This window comes from Eretmochelys imbricata, chromosome 5 (assembly GCF_965152235.1).
Source record: "Eretmochelys imbricata isolate rEreImb1 chromosome 5, rEreImb1.hap1, whole genome shotgun sequence".
Classification (NCBI taxonomy): Eukaryota; Metazoa; Chordata; order Testudines; family Cheloniidae; genus Eretmochelys; species Eretmochelys imbricata.
The window spans coordinates 44,749,997-44,768,176 of record NC_135576.1 but is presented as its reverse complement, the minus strand read 5'-3'; the positions used below and the strand labels follow the sequence as shown (position 1 = coordinate 44,768,176).

Genomic DNA, 18,180 nt, shown 5'->3' with positions numbered 1-18,180 from the left:
GCAGAAGTGAAAGGCTCTTAAGCCTGCAAGCCATATCTTAAGCCTTTTGCTCTTTAAATTTATATGCCCTTCTGTTGGACTTCTTTCTAGTAGCCATGAGGAATACAGACATCTGAAACGTAAGTTCAAGCCTTTCTTCTGCTCCATAGGAACCAGATGATGATACAGAATCTAGTTAGGTACTTAGTTTATTGAGGTGGAGTTATGTAAGGGAAGATTTGTCTGGAAGTAGAGGTAACTATAATTATATAAATCTTTTCTCTTTTGTATTTCATTAAAACTTTTGCCCTTAGAGGTATCAGGTAATAGCTTATCTAAAGTGATCACTCTCCTTACAATGTGTATGATAACCTGGATTTGTGCTGGAAATGGCCCACCTTGATTATCATACACATTGTAAGGAGAGTGATCACTTTAAATAAGCTATTACCAGCAGGAGAGTGGGGTAGGGGGAGAGAAGACCTTTTCTAGTGGCAAACACCCATTTTTTCATGGTTTGTATGTATATAAACATCTTCTGTATTTTCCACAGCATGCATCCAATGAAGTGAGCTGTAGCTCACGAAAGCTTATGCTCAAATAAATTGGTGAGTCTCTAAGGTGCCACAAGTACTCCTTTTTCTTTTTGAGAATGTTTATATTGTTCCTTCATTTCATCAGTGCATTTCTTTTCTCCTAGCATATTAAATTTGTTATTTAAATTTAACAATTTAAGGCTGCTCAGGTATATTTTGGACAGCTCTAACTTGGAGAGGCAGAGGAAAGCAGGTAGCACGTGAATGAGAGTAAAATATTCTTACCTGCAAGAAAGATTGCAATAATCTTGCTACAAACAGTCAAATTTCAAACCTTTTAGAGTTTCCCCACCAAAGTGAAGGGTGAACATGACCCCTCACAGATTGACAAAAGTCACCAATTCATGGTCATCTTTTTGATGAGTACAAATGTTGGGTACCTCATTTCTGAAGACAATTTAAAGCATTTTTGTAAGTATTATCATATTCAGCTAGGACTCCGAAGAGGCAGAGTATTCTGGTTATGAAATACTTTCACATATGAACTTCTCTCGCCAATTGAGACACAAGTATAGTTACTGCAATTTGATGAGTTAGGTTTGGTTAGAGATATGGTTAAATAGGCGATGTGTGACCTGAGAGAGCAGAACCCTTATTTTTCATAAAAGGCACGTTTCTTACAGAAGAGTCGTGACTATCTTAAGTATTGTTGTGGCTATCTGGATCGACATCTTTATCATAATTATTCCTAATAGCTGCAAATTTTTTTTATCAGTTTAATCTTTTTGGTGGAAGAAAAGCTTTCAATAGGCCTTTCAGGAGTTACCTTTGACCAAATACACATTTGTGGTTTCAGATACAAGTAAGATGACATTCGTTGTTTCAGAAAATACATAGAAGTAAATTCTTCATCCCTCTTACCACTGGTGACTCAAGAACTGTCATTTCCACAAAGAAACTGTGTATTTCTTGTTTAAAATGCTTCATGATAGTCTGCTTGATCATTCTGGAATACACTTTGCTCGAATTCACAACATTTATTTGGTGTCCATTTTCTGTGACAAGATTTAAATATTTTAAGGTGTTTAGAGAGAGGTTTGACAGGAAAGATCTTTGTGACAAAAGTTGGAATTCCAACTTTTGTATTTGTATCTATCATAAATACAAGATAGATATTTGCTGAATGAAACATGGCAGTGTGGAATCCCTAATCCTACAACGAAGAAGGTCTATCATGCAGTTTAAATCTACTCTTTGCAGTGCTCTAGTGTTCAAGCAATGACAAAAAACGCTGAAAGATGGAAGTGTGTGTAAGAACACCACAAGATGACATAACTATCTTTCATAGAAGGCTTTCCCTACAACTCATCCCCTAAAGATTTCTTCATTGGAAGGAAGATAAGGGTCACAGTCTTAAAACCCATGATACTGTAAACTGTGTACGTATTCTCACGGCATTTCAGACCAAACTATCTCATAGAAGAACACAAGAGGCATCACACATGGACAAACACAAAACAATCATATAATGTTACAACTAAAATAAAAACATACTTCTCTCAATGACATTTAAAAGAAAAAACTATGATAAATATTAATCAAACAGCAGGAATCTTATCACTAACCTACAATCTCAGCAAAATTTGAATGGGATAGAGCTCTTTCACCAGTGCCTCAAAAGGACAAGGAACTCATCACACTATATGCGAGAGTGGCATTTGAATAGGAATAATGAGTGTCAAATATTTGTATTCTTGAGACATGCCGGGGCAATCCTAATGGCTATGCTTAAAAACAACTCTCTTAACCAGCAGAGAATTTGATTCCTTATTTTTAAGTACCAAAGGACACAATCCAGGTTTATGGAACCATAAATAGTATTTATCATCAAATAAATATATATATTAAATACAGGGTTTGAGAGATCTGGCTTTTGAATGGTTGAAGACTGTGGCTGTTCCCGATATTAGAAATAAAGTTCTTCCGCTAAGCAAGCTATCTCCAGCTTTTAATTTTTATATAGAATTCTTATGGCTGTGATAAGCTGGAGAGGAAAATAGCATGTCAATGTAGATTGTATGAACATTCTTTTATGTAAACTACATAATGATTGTCTTGGTCTTCTAAGAATGTGCTTGATAGACTGTTTTATATTAGTCAAACTAATAGTGACAAATGAGTATTCTAAGGGTTTATGGCTTTTAGTTACAGTTATCACCAGTTCCTATGTTTGCTAGAATTAGCTCCAACCAATGCAGATTTCAGTTTTGTACATGAGTTTTCAAGGTACCTAGCAATGTATGCTTTATGTCTACACTTATAACAGTATGATTAAGCCTTCTTTCCCCTCACTTTTGGAGACTGATACTTACCTTTAGTTACATTAGCAAAGAAATCTGATATTCAGTGTAACACTTTCCAGTTTGAATGTCTTCATAGGCCTTAATATATAATCTAGAAATTCCTTATTACTTACTGGGATGGTCACAACTAGGAAAGTCTTTAGAAAAAATTCAAAGATTTGAATTAAATTAATTCAGTTAAGGTTGACTAACATTTTTCTTTCAAATTAAGAACATAACATTGACAAACAATATGAATTTAATTTTTTTATTGATAGTAAACTCCTTAGCCTAAATTCTGGAAGCCAATGGAGGAGTGCCAGGGAGAAGGGGGAAAACAGGAAACTCTTCCCTCCCCCTATGCACCTGTTCAGTGGGCAACCAGCATACTGGTCTTGAACTTCTTCTTGAGCACAAAGGATAGGAGGACAGCACACAGACAGGTGCTCCATAGTAGTGAAGGACATGGTGGTTGAAGTGAAAGCCACATGTGGCCGGTCCGTCCTCGCACTTCACCCTCCCCCCTCCACTAGTGGCTACATGACAGCGCTGGCAGGGAGAACACATTACATTGTTTAATGGGTAAAGTACACCACTTTGAGCACACCTCAAGGGATTCGTTTCTCTTCACAACAAAATAATTGAATCCATTAGCGTTCTTCCAATACACACAGAACTTATCTTTAATGAAAAAGTTACTGGTCTCTTATGGACCATTTAATTTTATAAAAAGGCAATAAGTGTCCTCAAAACTTTTAAAAGAACCTAGCTCTCTTTAGGTTACTACTTAGAGAAACTATAACAATAATATTGTTTTATAAAAGGTTAAATTTAATCATTTCACTCAAAACTGGTTTTTTTAAGACCATGCAAAAAGAAGCTAAATATAACAATATAAAGGGAAAATATACATCTGGATTCCAGTACAAATTATCTCCATATGCGCTAAGTCAGGAAATGCAGTTATTTCAACTCTCAACTTTTCTTTTGTAACTCAGACAAACTTAGTAAGAATTCAGCATAATCCACGAAATATAGTTTCACTATAATGCAGATGTAAACCCACAAATATTAAATCTTTTACCAAAAGTGCAATTGTAACATATAAAATAAAGAAGCAAATTGATCTACTAATAAGATTTCTGCATACAACCTTTAATGAAAACCCATAGAAAAACAGGGATTAGCAGCATGGTTTTTTTTGGGTACAGCACTGGATTTACATGCAACATTTTCAAATGGTATTCAGTCTAGACAATAAAAGATCTAAGATATAACCAACATTTGAAACAAAATTATATTTTTCACTAAGGCAATGAATCAAATTTTCTTATTAAAAAAACTTATTTGAATACAAAAATAGGAATTATTTGAATGAACAGGCAATATATATCTATTAATAAATCTGTTTACTGTCAAAACATTATGTAGCACACTCACTTCTTTTTCCAAAATATAACACCATATATTTAAAGGTTCATTAATTTAACTGGCATACCACAAATTTTTTGCACTGCAATATATATATAAAATTTTGTATTACATGAAATGTGAGGTAACAGCTTCAAGTCATGGTTGCTGAGAAAAACAATCTTTTAAGATGGTCAAAAACAAAAGTCCTCACCTATTTAGTAAAGCCTTTGAAAGCTGAAGTTTATCACATAGTTTTACAAGGTATTGAGAACTGAAATATACTCTGCTAGGAAAACACTTTATAAAGTATCAAACAGTTACTAGGCAAACTCAAAGTAATAAGACAGGAGTTCACTGACCTATTTATTAAACTTATAATTTTAGATCTGCTTTCTAAGACTCAACAAATGAAGTGCTCTTTCTTAACTGTCTTTCTTCTCTCTGAATGCCATTTTACGGTTAATATTTAAAAATAAAACTCAGACTGAGGATGTGGAAAAGAATTACACACACCCCCGACTCCCCAAAAAAGACATCTGATGGTATTAAAAATCTTAGCCCTTTCTTGACCCTTTCAAGTTAAGGGAGAAGATAATTTGTGCATTTTACAAGGTCTCATTTTACTTTACACATGACCTCTGGTTCATTAGTATCTTCCTGAAAACTAGTTTGCATATACAGGATATACAGTGCCTAGACAGGGCTGAGAAGAAAAAAAAGACTGTAAAAAAGTGTATGATGCCAACGATTACTTGTGACATCATAGGCTACAAATCATTTTATTTTTTATCCTAGGTTTCAGTTAATATATAGTATAGCATTAACCTTGCTCTGTTAACTATTGCAAAAGGGAGAGATTGAACTGCAAAACAGTATTACTGGATCATTCAATGCTAACTGCAGTTGTCACTTTGAACAGAGACAATAGGCAGAGATTTAGTTTTATGTGTTTATCTTTCTTTGTAAGGGTCATATTGAATATTTGTGCAAATTAGCATATGCTGAAAAAAAATCTGATCTCCTTAAGATATTCTGACTACTTAGTATGCTTAGTAGCAGTTTTATTAAAACTTTTCAAATAAGGTTGAATTGAAATGACTGAACCTAAATTCTGCTCCGTTACATTCATGGAATATGAATGGAGTTACAGCAATTTAGTGACAAGCAGAATTTGTCTCAATATTTATAAAATAAAATAATTAAAAGTTAAAGTTCGCATAATAGCCAGAACTCTGTGGTGTGGTGATTTACATGGTGCTGTAAGTTAGTATTTGGGTGCAAAATGCTACTTGTTTCTGAGCAAAATAGTCTAAACTTATGAGCAGGGCCAGCTCTAGGCACCAGCAAAGCAAGCACGTTTGGGGCGGCACAATTCCAGGGGCGGCACAATTCCAGCCATCCTTTTTTCCCCCGGCCCCGTTCAGTCAACCAACGAGCCCCTGTGTGGGGTGGCGGGCTCAGTGCAGGGGTCCCGGCCCAGGGGCAGTCCCTTCTCTGGCCCCCTGCCGCACTTTTCACAAGCGGGGAGGAGCCAGAGTGGAGTGGAGCCTGGGATCAGGGCAGGACCCTCGGCCAGTAAGGGACCTGCTGCCCCGGGCGGCTCGGTGCTGGGCGGGTGCCCCTGGTCCACTCCCCTCCCCACGGCTGACCCACCCCCCAGCCACTCAGTCCGTTACTGTCCCCTCTGCGGGGGGTGGAGCCGGGTCTGAGATTGGGCTGGGGGCCCACGGGCGAGATGTACAGTCCTGAGCACCTCACTCCAAACACTGCTATAGAATTATGCATTCTTTTAACATTACCAGTATCAATGGCCTCTGGTGAGCACAATTTCTCAAAACTGAATTACTAAAAAATTATTTGAAGTCCACCATGTCTCAAAATCGTTTGTCAGGACTCACATTAATTTCAATTGAAAGTACCACTGCAAAAAATTTAGATTTCACTGAGTTATTAAAAGACTACACAAGTATAGAAACCAGAAAAATTCAGTTCATATAATTTTTTAATTTATGAGAAACTGGGAGCGCCAGAAGACACTAACGTTTTTCATTACAGTGTATAGTGAACCCAAATCCCAAATTGTTTGTAATTGTGATTTTGTTAAAATTGAAGAGTACAGTAGTAGGAAATTGTTTTATTTCACTAACTACAAGTTCTCGGTTTTCACTTTTTAAAATTTTAAACAGACAAACAAACCAACCATTGCAAAGTGCAAACGTGTAAAAGCCAAAAAAAAAAAAAGGGGGGGGGGGAGAGGAGGCCAAAAATGTTTTTCCTTGGGGCAGCAAAAACCCTAGAGCCAGCCCTGCTTATGATACTGACATATTGTGCAAATTAAAAGCAACTCCACTAACAGGAAAAGAGAAGAGAGTATATGTTGTCAAAGGGAGTATAGCTGGCCAAAGAGAGGGTGCATCATGAGAAAACTATAAATCAAACCTGTTCTGTAGATGTGCTAGCGGACTAGAAGGGACTAATAGGAAAGGTGCAAACTAAAATACCACCCCCTATACCTCTGATCATCTGTTCTCATCAACACCCACATCCTCTACGTCAAGTCCACACAACACTGCCACTAAAATCCCCTTCTTTGACTGTTATTCTTACATCACCCTCTTTGAATCGTTCTACTGTCTCTCCTTCTGCTACTGGATCAAGTTCAGGCTTCCTGTAACCACCTGTAAAGTCCTTCATTCCCTCTCCTTATGTACCCGTCCTTGTCTCATCTGCATGGCCTTCCTGCCTCCTCAGCTCTGTCCATTAAGTTAGCTCTGTCTGCCAATTTGTCAGCTTCTTCCACATTGCTCCCATGCCTTCTTCCATGAGCTGCATTTTCTGAGCTCAAGGCAACCACGCTCCCTGCATTCACCTCTCTCCCGAAGACCCACTTCTACTGTGCCATCAGTGGGAAAACTAGTTGACTTATACTGTCAAGTCTGAGGAGTAATTGGGACTAATATATATACCCTATTGGCTGGAAAAAATAAATTTGTTAAGCTAACCTTATTTTACCAAAATATGGCCCATCACTACTTTTACCCTGCTATTAATTTGTTGTATCCTTTCTCCCTACCCTCTGTTTGTGAACTCCTTGGAGAAAAGACCATGGCTGCTTTTCTGTTTGGAAAGTACCTAGTAAACTGTGGACACTATCAGTAATAAAATAATAAACACTAAACATTTTAAAAATCCAGCACTACACATAAGAGCCTTTACACGCTCTTCAGTGGTCTTCACAACCAAAAACATTGCCAAGATATCAACTTTGTCACTACGCATTCACCAGGGAGACACCCGACAACTGCTGAGTAGTAATTTCAGAAATGCACTACTGTGACAATGGAAGGGGATATTCACTTTGTTCTTTACAGCAGTGCTGTTGTCAATAACCATCACTGGTTATCTGTACATCTGGAGGGGCGGGGTGGAAGTATCAGAATGATATATCAAGGTAGATCAAATCTGCCAAGTACTGCGAAATGCTGTCAAGATATAGCAGGCACTACAGAGCGTAATTCCTGTCTATAGTTCAGTTCTTGTGAAAATCCCAGATAATCTACAATGTTTAGTGTGTATTTTACACAAACAGTTTTCCTATAGGCATCTGCAAGTTGAATTGTACAGCAAAACTGAACTGTCAAATCAATACTGCGTACCCTACCAATCAATGCAAACTGCATCTAACTCGTCCATTCAACATTGTAGAATCCCATCTCAGATTTGCACTTTTGACCACGACCACTTGCCTATGTAAGCTCATTTTACGTCTGTTTTGTACATGCACTACAGAATTTGGCCCATTGAGACATCATTAAACCGAGCACCAAACCATTATACAAAAATCAAGGCAACTGACTTTCAAAACTTAGTTCTGTCATAGGCTGAAAAAAAAACAAAACAGATTTTACTTAATTGAGCTATTCCTGAAAAGAGGCAACTTTTTATCTATCAGAAAACATACAGGATTCCAGTACAGCAAAGACTGAGCTCTCATAATCCTCAATAAAAAGTAACTTTCATATGAAACATTTTCCACAAATAAAACTCTTTGAAGAATAATATTTCTCTTAATGTTAAATACCGCTATATAAATATCTGCAATCGAACTTTTCAGTAAAGTTAGAAAAATGGCTTGTTGTAATATGTATTGAACTACAGTATAAACTAGTTAACCCAGAATAATTTAACTTCACAACGTTACCTTCTTTGGCTTTTCTTCTGAAAAAACATGAATGGCTCACTGGCTAACTTGTAAGTACCCATTAGCAAAAGAAACACTGGCCTTGTGAAAATTAACTTCATGAATAAATGACACTCTAAAATACAGATTTCAAAGTAGCAGCCATGTTAGTCTGTATTCGCAAAAAGAAAAGGAGGACTTGTGGCACCTTAGAGACTAACCAATTTATTTGAGCATAAGCTTTTGTGAGCTACAGCTCACTTCACAAAAGCTTATGCTCAAATAAATTGGTTAGTTTCTAAAATACAGAGTAAATACTGGAAGACAAATCCTAGCTACTAAAGTTAAACATAGTATAATAGAATATTAAATAGAAAACTCAAAATACATATATGAAATAGACAGAAAAGAGAAATGCAGAAAAAGTTTTGTAACATTGTAGTTTCAAAAAAATAATGGCACATATGGTTCATTTTAAAAACATCCAAAGTAATTTTTTCCATGCATACTCAGTGAAGGTGGAAGTCCATTTACTATACTGGTGTAGGAGAAATGCCTATTAACTATGTAAGGGGCAGTTCTTGCAATGATCATAATTTTTTTTTTTTTTTTAAAAAACACTGTTGACTTAGCCCTTTCCCTTTTCATACAAAATATTTATAGAAAATTTAAACATGCAAATGTAACAAGTTTAAATAAACCCATTCACCAGAACCCTGTCTTCAGGATTTCAGAGAAATGCAATAGAGTAGATGCTCATTAGTCGCAACTAGGGCTGTCAAGCAATTTAAAAAATTAATCACGATTAATACGGGATTTAAAAAATTAATCATCGTGATTAATCGTGCTGTTAAATAGACTACCATTTATAAAAATATTTTGGATATTTTCCACATTTTCAAATATATTGATTTCAATTACAACACAGAATACACAGTGTACAGTGCTCACTTTATATTTAATTTTTATTACAAATATTTGCACTGTAAAAATAAAAATAGTATTTTTCAATTCACTTAATACAAGTACTGTAGTGCAATCTCTTTTTCATGAAAGTTGAGTTACAAATGTAGAATTATGTATAAAAGTCCACTCAGTTCTACTTCTTGTCCAGCCAATCAAATGACCAGGGATGAGTATAAAAATATTGCTCGGGCATGCAGGAGTGAAATCAGGAAGGCCAAATCACACCTGGAGTTGCAGCTAGCAAGAGATGTTAAGAGTAACAAGAAGGGTTTCTTCAGGTATGTTAGCAACAAGAAGAAAGTCAGAGAAAGTGTGGGCCCCTTACTGAATGAGGGAGGTAACCTAGTGACAGAGGATGTGGAAAAAGCTAATGTACTCAATGCTTTTTTTGCCTCTGTCTTCACGAACAAGGTCATCTCCCAGATTACTGCACTGGGCAGCACAGCACGAGGAGGAGGTGACCAGCCCTCTGTGGAGAAAGAAGTGGTTCGGGACTATTTAGAAAAGCTGGACGTGCACAAGTCCATGGGGCCAGATGCGTTGCATCCGAGTGTGCCAAAGGAGCTGGCGTATGTGATTGCAGAGCCATTGGCCATTATCTTTGAAAACTCATGGCGATCGGGGGAAGTCCCGGACGACTGAAAAAAGGCTAATGTAGTGCCCATCTTTAAAAAAGGGAAGGAGAAGGATCCTGGGAACGACAGACCAGTCAGCCTCACCTCAGTCCCTGGAAAAATCATGGAGCGGGTCCTCAAGGAATCAATTCTGAAGCACTTAGAGGAGAGGAAAGTGATCAGGAACAGTCAGCATGGATTCACCAAGGGCAAGTCATGCTTGACTAATCTAATTGCCTTCTATGAAAGCAGTGGACGTGTTGTTTCTCGACTTTAGGAAAGCATGGTCTCCCACAGTATTCTTGCCAGCAAGTTAAAGAAGTATGGGCTGGATGAATGGACTATAAGGTGGATAGAAAGTTGGCTAGATTGTCAGGCTCAATGGGTAGTGATCAATGGCTCCATGTCTAGTTGGCAGCCGGTATCAAGTGGAGTGCCCCAAGGGTCCGTCCTGGGACCGGTTTTGTTCAATATCTTCATAAAGGATCAGGAGGATGGTGTGGATTGCACCCTCAGCAAGTTTGCAGATGACACTAAACTGGGAGGAGAGGTAGATACACTGGAGGGTAGGGATAGGATACAGAGGGACCTAGACAAATTCGAGGATTGGGCCAAAAGAAATCTGATGAGGTTCAACAAGGACAAGTGCAGAATCCTGCACTTAGGATGGAAGAATCCAATGCACCGCTACAGACTAGGGACCGAATGGCTCGGCAGCAGTTCTGCAGAAAAGGACCTAGGGCTTACAGTGGACGAGAAGCTGGATATGAGTCAACAGTGTGCCCTTGTTGCCAAGAAGGCCAATGGCATTTTGAGATGTATAAGTAGGGGCATTGACAGCAGATTGAGGGATGTGATCATTCCCCTCTATTCGACACTGGTGAGGCCTCATCTGGAGTACTGTGTCCAGTTTTGGGCCCCACACTACAAGAAGGATGTGGAAAAATTGGAAAGAGTCCAGTGGAGGGCAACAAAAACGATTAGGGGACTGCAACACATGAGTTATGAGGAGAGGCTGAGGGAACTGGGGATGTTTAGTCTGTGGAAGAGAAGAATGAGGGGGGATTTGATAGCTGCTTTCAACTACCTGAAAGGGGGTTCCAAAGAGGATGGCTCTAGACTGTTCTCAGTGGTAGCAGATGACAGAACAAGGAGTAATGGTCTCAAGTTGCAGTGGGGGAGGTTTAGGTTGGATATTAGGAAAAACTTTTTCACTAGGAGGGTGGTAAAACACTGGAATGCGTTACCGAGGGAGGTGGTGGAATCTCCTTCCTTAAAAGTTTTTAAGGTCAGGCTTGACAAAGCCCTGGCTGGGATGATTTAGTTGGGGATTGGTCCTGCTTTGAGCAGGGGGTTGGACTAGATGACCTCCTGAGGTCCCTTCCAACCCTGATATTCTATGGATCGCTCAGACAAACAAGTTTGTTTACATTTACAGGAGATAATGCTTCTGGCTTCTTGTTTACAATGTCATCTGAAAGTGAGAACAGGCATTCACATGGCACTGTTGTAGCTGGCCTTGCAAGATATTTACGTCCCAGATGCGCTAAAGATTCATATGTCCCTTCATGCTTCAACCACCATTCCAGAGGATATGCGTCCATGCTGATGATGGGTTCTGCTCAATAACGATCCAAAGCAGCGCGGACCGATGCATGTTCATTTTCATCATCTGAGTGTCTCTCTCTAAAACGAGAGCACATGATGCCACCAGCAGAAGGTTGATTTTCTTTTTCGGTGGTTCGGGTTCTGTAGTTTCTGCATCGGAGTGTTGCTTTTTTAAGACTTCTGAAAGCACGCTCCACACCTCGTCCCTCTCAGATTTTGGAAGGCATTTCAGATTCTTAAATCTTGGGTCGAGTGCTGTAGCTAGCTTTAGAAATCTCACATTGATACCTTCTTTACTTTCACTGCATATCTGACAAAACGCATTCTTAAAACGAACAACATGCTGAGTCATTATGCAAGACGACTATAACAGGAAATATATGGCAGAATACAGGGAAAACACAGAGCAGGAGACATACAATTCTGCCTCAAGGAGCTCAGTCACAAATTTAATTAACTCCTTGTTTTTGGAACAAGCATCATTATCAGTGTGGAAGCATGTCCTCTGGAATGGTGGCCAAAGCTTGAAGGGGCATACAAATGTTTAGCATATCTGGCATGTAAAAACCTTGCAATGTTAGCTATAAAAGTGCCATTTGAATGTCTGTTCTCACTTTCAGGTGACATTGTAAATAAGAAGCAGGCAGCACGATCTCCCATAAAAGTAAACAAACTTGTTTCTCTTAACAATTGGCTGAACAAGGACTGAGTGAACTTGTAGGCTCTAAAATTTTACATTGTTTTGTTTTTGAGTGCAGCTATGTAACAAACAAACAAAATCTACATTTGTAAGTTGCGCTTTCCATGATAAAGAGATTGCACTACTGTACATGCATGAGGTGAATTGAAAAATATTATTTCTTTTGTTTAGCATTTTTACAGTGCAAATATTTGTAATAAAATATAAAGTGAGTACTGTACACTTTGTATTCTGTGTTGTAATTTAAATCAATATATTTGAAAAAGTAGAAAAACATCCAAAATATTTACTACATTTCAATTGGTATTCTTTTGTTTAACAGTGTGACTAAAACTGCAATTAATCGTGATTGATTTTTTTAATCGCGATTAATTTTTGGGGGTTAATCACGTGAGTTAACTGCGATTAATCGACAGCCCTAGTAGCAACATATCACTGTCCTTTTGCTATGTTGCTCCTAAGTGGCTGTTGCTATGGGGAATGTTGACAATTCACAGTAGAAAAAGTGGTCCCAGGGGAAATGTTGCTCATAAGCAATGGCTGCTTTTAACAAGCTGTTGCTGCAAACAAGCATCTACTGTATTTTGAATATTCCTCCCTCAAAAACAATCTCTCTCTCTCTCAAAAAAAGTCCATTTCCTCTATGAGCATACTGGGACTACATTGGTGACAGTTCAAATATAAAAACGACAACACACGCAATCACTCGTCAAAGAATTTAAGTGCAAAATGACGAGTATTTCAGAGTTCTAAAATTTGTGAGCTTTTCCAAGTGATGTTAACACATTCTTCATAAGGAAGACTGAATTCTTGAACAATTTCAAGTCCATGTCTCTGCTCATCCTAAATTCCCCGCACAAAATTTCAAAAGATTCTGTTATCAACCAGTCTCTCAAAACAAAATCTTAGCAGTTTAAGATTTTTAAACTCTTCTTAAACTGAATCAAATTCATAATTTAAGAGAAATTTAACATTTCAATCTTTGCTTGACTTATATATTTATCTAACTTTTCCCTGCTCTACTTATTCTGCTTGTAAAGAAAGAACGTCCCATTTATGATAATTTCTAATTAGATACATTTTAGCTCAGAACTTTCAACTTTAAATCAAAACATTGTTTAAATTTTCCTAAGGGGCAGTGGAGCAAAACATGCTCAGTTCAATGAATTATAATTCATGCTGAAGCGCAAATGTAACCTTCTTCTATATTTTGAAAAAAAAACATTAAGGAATATTTTAAATGGTCAGAGAGATGTTTAATTAGAAGGCTGCTTTAAATTTATAGCACTTCAGGATTACACAGACACATTCATCTTCCAACAACTTATCACCACAAGGCTGAGCCTAATGTTATCAGTCTTTTAAAATAATATGGAAGTGAACAAAAAAAGTAAGTTAATTGGAACAAGTTCTTTGAAGCAGTTAATTCTGCTGAGGTCTCAGGCATGTAAGTATTGCTTCTTGTTAAAGGGACACCTTGTATTCAGGAATAAAGTGCTTGTACTAAAATATTCACATTGTAAGAGAAATTCCAAAAAACCTCCTCAGTAGATTTTCTTATATAATTTTTCTGTGAAAGCAGACTGAATTGCAAACATGAAGCTGAGTCCTGTACTTTGCTTTTTAAAAAAGAATATTAGGCCTGGTCTACACTGGTGGGGGGAAATCAATCTAAGATACGGAACTTCAGCTGTGAGAATAGCGTAGCTGAAGTCGACATATCTTAGATCGACTTAGAATCACTTACTTTGTGTCCTTGCAGCGCGGGATCAACACCCACCACTCCCCCGTCGACTCCGCTTCCGCCTCTCGCCGTGGTGGAGTTCCGGAGTCAACAGCAGAGCAATCGGGGATCGATCTATAGCGTCTACACCAGACACGATACATCAATCCCCGATAGATTGATCGCTACCCGCCGATCCGGCAGGTAGCGTAGACGTGGCGTATGATTCTTTAATTCATGACACGGCCATTTTGGAGCAGTCTGAAGAAAAAAGGTCCCTTTAACAATGAAGTAAACATGTATTACTTAATTAGTATGTGTGAACTGAATCTGTACCTATGTGTAAATGGCAATGCATTCTGGGTTGGTTCAGCCCTTGGTTCCGAGTTTTGTGTCACTTCTGGAGTTGTTCTTTCATCATCTGTTCCATTAATGCTTTCTGGTGTTAAAGGAGATTGAATGTCCCCTCCTGCTGATTCCTTAAGTAAAAAAAAAAAAAAAAAAATTACAATTATACACTAAACTTATGCCACAATGTGCATATAAACAAAGACAAAATTAACATTTTTAAGTGCATGGTTATTAATTTAAAAATGACATTAAGCTAGGGTACCCAAAATCATCGGTATACAAATTTGAAAAAAAAAAACCAACCCATACCCAAACTATCATGTGATATGATTTAGAAACTTAATAGTACTTTATAGTACTTTAGTAGTACTTAATAAACTTTATATGAAAAGACTGTACACATCAATATGTACAATATATCAACAAGTATGCAGTCTCCTGCTTATAGGGTGCCTGGACCTCTTTTCCTTCCCTTATCTTCTATCTACACATTGGTACAGCTTAGTGGTTGAAAATTCTTCACAACCATGACGACAACTCTTACCTTTCACTTTGTATTTTACCATAGTGTAACCACCTTGAAGAAGTATTAAAAGCGGTTTCTCATTTTACTTTAATAAAAAATGAAAGTGGGAAGTGGAAGAGTCACTACTGGTACAATCATAGCTTCAGCTGCACACCAATTATAGTAAAATCTGTACAAGGGTCTATCTGAAAACCTTGTTCAGCCAGGGTGACTTGGACCTAGCTAGTGCTGGCTGAGGCAGCTAGTTTATGGATTGACTCAGCCCATCGGTGGCAAGTATAAGAGGCCAGGGGAGACTAAGCCTCTCCAAGCAGCCTGCCTGCCGAGACCCTGGTCCCACTCACCCACTTCCCTCAAGGCTCTGCCTCTTCCTGTCCCCACTCCACTTGCAAAGGAGCCTTTCTGAGGGTGCAGAGGTGAGCGCAAATTGTGAGTGGCCAGCCAGTGAGGAGGTTGGGGGGGACACGAAGAGGTGCGAGCAGCAGGCAGCAGGGCTGGGGGAGAAAAGGCGTGTGAGCGGCTGGCCAGTTGGTGGGAGAGCCTGGGGGAGGAGACGAAGAGGCACAAGCAGTGAGGGGGGGAGGCCTTGAGGAGGAGGCCGAGCAGGGCCAGGGGTGGAGCATGGGCGGGCCTTCCAGGGAGGAGGCCAAGCATGGGCAGGGCCACGGTCCAGGTGCATGCAGCCTCCCCAAATGGAGAAGTCACACCGCCCATGACTCAGCCCATCCCTTGAGCAGTCTCAATTAGTGTGGGTCTCTGGATCCCTGACTATACTTAAAGATGTCCACTACTGTACAGAACTGGTACAATCTCCATCACCCTACAAGACAACACAGGAACATTTGTGTTCTGCTGTCTCTGTCAAGCAACCAATATTTATTAAATCCTGGTCATTAGACGTATTTCACTGTAATTTTAATTTTAAAAGGAACATTGCTTAGCCTGAATCCTAAATCTGGAATTAGAGTTTTTCCCTGTGTATCATTTCCCTGACATGAACAGGTTACAGGAAGCATCATGTTTTCCCATAACTAAACACATCCTGTGTCTCTAGCATTTCTTATACCTCTTAATTGAGGGTGTGGGGGGAAGGTGGTGTTGTATTGACCAAGCAAGGTACTAACAAGCTTCAACAGGACTTTATTTTCAAAGTAGAAACCTCTTTACCAAGATGCTGCTGCACCCTCTGTAGCTCTCTCCCAGCCTCTCAACTCCTCCCCGCTCCTTCCCATTTCCTGTCCTTTCAGACTCCCAACAGCCAGTGCTCCAAATTCTAATAATTACAAGCAACATCTAAACACCACAGGTGGGGGACAAAAGCTATTGTTATGTAACCCCATAGGCTGGAGCTATGAAAAGGCTGCACTTGTAAGAGTAATGTTTATCCTCCCCATCCCCTCAATTACACTGACCTCAGTGGGAACTGAAGGCCACAGCACCTTGTCAAAGGTGCTCCTAACTTTAAAGGATGAGGCCCTTATTGTGCACATTCTTCCCCACTTGTTTTTAAGGGAGTAAAACTATCTAAATTTACAAATATTAGCCCTTTTGAGCTGCCACTTCTGAATCTGACCCAGTTACTCCAAATCACTAAATCTGCAGAAAAAGTTGACGAGGGTATCAAGACAGAAGCAGACCACAGAGTTCCAATTTCAGATGACAAATAAACCTTTGCTTTCTTTAACAGGACTGAAAGCGGGGGTTTCCTTTACCTCCCCAGAGAACAGATATTGTGTAACCAGAAATATTCAAGTCAAAATTGTACATTACTTTCAACTTGGCCTTTACAAGAGAGTCAAAACATGATTGACAAATGTTTAATAACTGTTCATATTTTGCTTTTGATTCATATATGCAGTGTTTACATCTTAAAGAGTTGCACAAATGGCATGACACAAACTTACCTTTTAACAAAGTTTTCTGTAATTCTTGACTTATAGTTGTATTATGTTAAATGTGTTTGTTGTTTTTTTTTTAAAATCACATAATACACAAGTAATCCCCTCCCTCCTTCCCACTCCAATCCAGAATGAAGAATCTATTAGCTCAAATTATAGGGAGTACACGCTTCTTTCTTTCAATCTTGTTACCATTTCTGTGCCCAAAACTACTTCTGTTTATTTGCACTCTAGTGAAATTCAGAATTTAGTTTTAACTACAGTGAACGTTAAAGACAGAACAGTCCCAAGTGAGAAAAAACTAGTGTAAGAAAACAGCTGCCAGAAGGTTTGGGAGAAATACATACAGGCATATATTATGCTAGTCTATGTAAAATAGACTGCCCAAATGTTGTCCTCTGATATATAAAGTAAATTCTGCTGAAATTAGATAAAAAGGCACAACTGAGGTCAGAACTTGTCCTAAACATGAGTTATTTTACTTCCGTTTAAATAACTTAAAGAAATGCATAAATTACATTTAGGACCATTTTGGGGGTAAAGCAAGTTAATCTATTTTAAGTACAATGGACTTCTGTTGACAAATCAGTATACCTCATTTTAATTATTACATTAGGGTGACCAGACAGCAAGTGTGAAAAATAGGGATGGGGTGAAGGATGATAAGAGTCTATATAAGAAAAAGACCAAAAAAAATTGGACTGTCCTTATAAAATTGGGACATCTGGTCACCCTATATTACATCCAAATCCATATCGATCTATGAGATGAAATCCATATCTTGAAAGGCTAGATCAGTTTCTAGTAGCCATTTTTCTGACAAGGTAGGTCAATCAAATTATAAATTAGTGCTCCCATATAATTAGAGCTTCCAGTAGATATTAAATTCTTTATTGCAACCAACCGGTATTCCAAAAGGTGAGAAATTCTTTCCTGCCTTTGAAAACATCAAAGACTGTTTCTAATCTGGTCCTTTTAAACAAATTCTTACCATCTTAATCAGTATAAAAGTCAAATTGCCACATATGGGACTAACTTTTAAGAAGTACCATCAATATGTTTGAGTCGTAAAAACAAATTCTACTGAACATAAAAGCAATAATTCTCTCTCAGCTGCCTGGGTAGTGGAGTGTGCCCACTAGGGGTTGGGAAGGAATTTTCCCCCAGATCAGATTGTCAAAGATCATGGGGAGTTTTAAACTTCCTCTGCAGCATGGGGCCTGAGTCACTTGCTGGTTTGAACAACAGTAATTGGCAGATTCTTTTTAACTTGAAGTCTTTAAAATCAAGATTTGAAGACTTGTGGAAATGGCAGAAGTGCTAAATGACTTTTTTGTTTCAATT

General features: G+C 38.4%; 1 protein-coding gene across 1 annotated transcript in view; it reads right to left on the bottom strand.

Moving 5' to 3' along the window:
- Nucleotides 1–18,180, bottom strand: part of HOMER1 (homer scaffold protein 1) — a 106,451-nt gene that overhangs the window by 54,457 nt on the left and 33,814 nt on the right. The window contains exon 5 of the mRNA XM_077816305.1: nt 14,398–14,540. Within this exon, the coding sequence (XP_077672431.1) occupies nt 14,398–14,540 (143 nt within the window). The remainder of the gene's footprint in view (nt 1–14,397; nt 14,541–18,180) is intronic.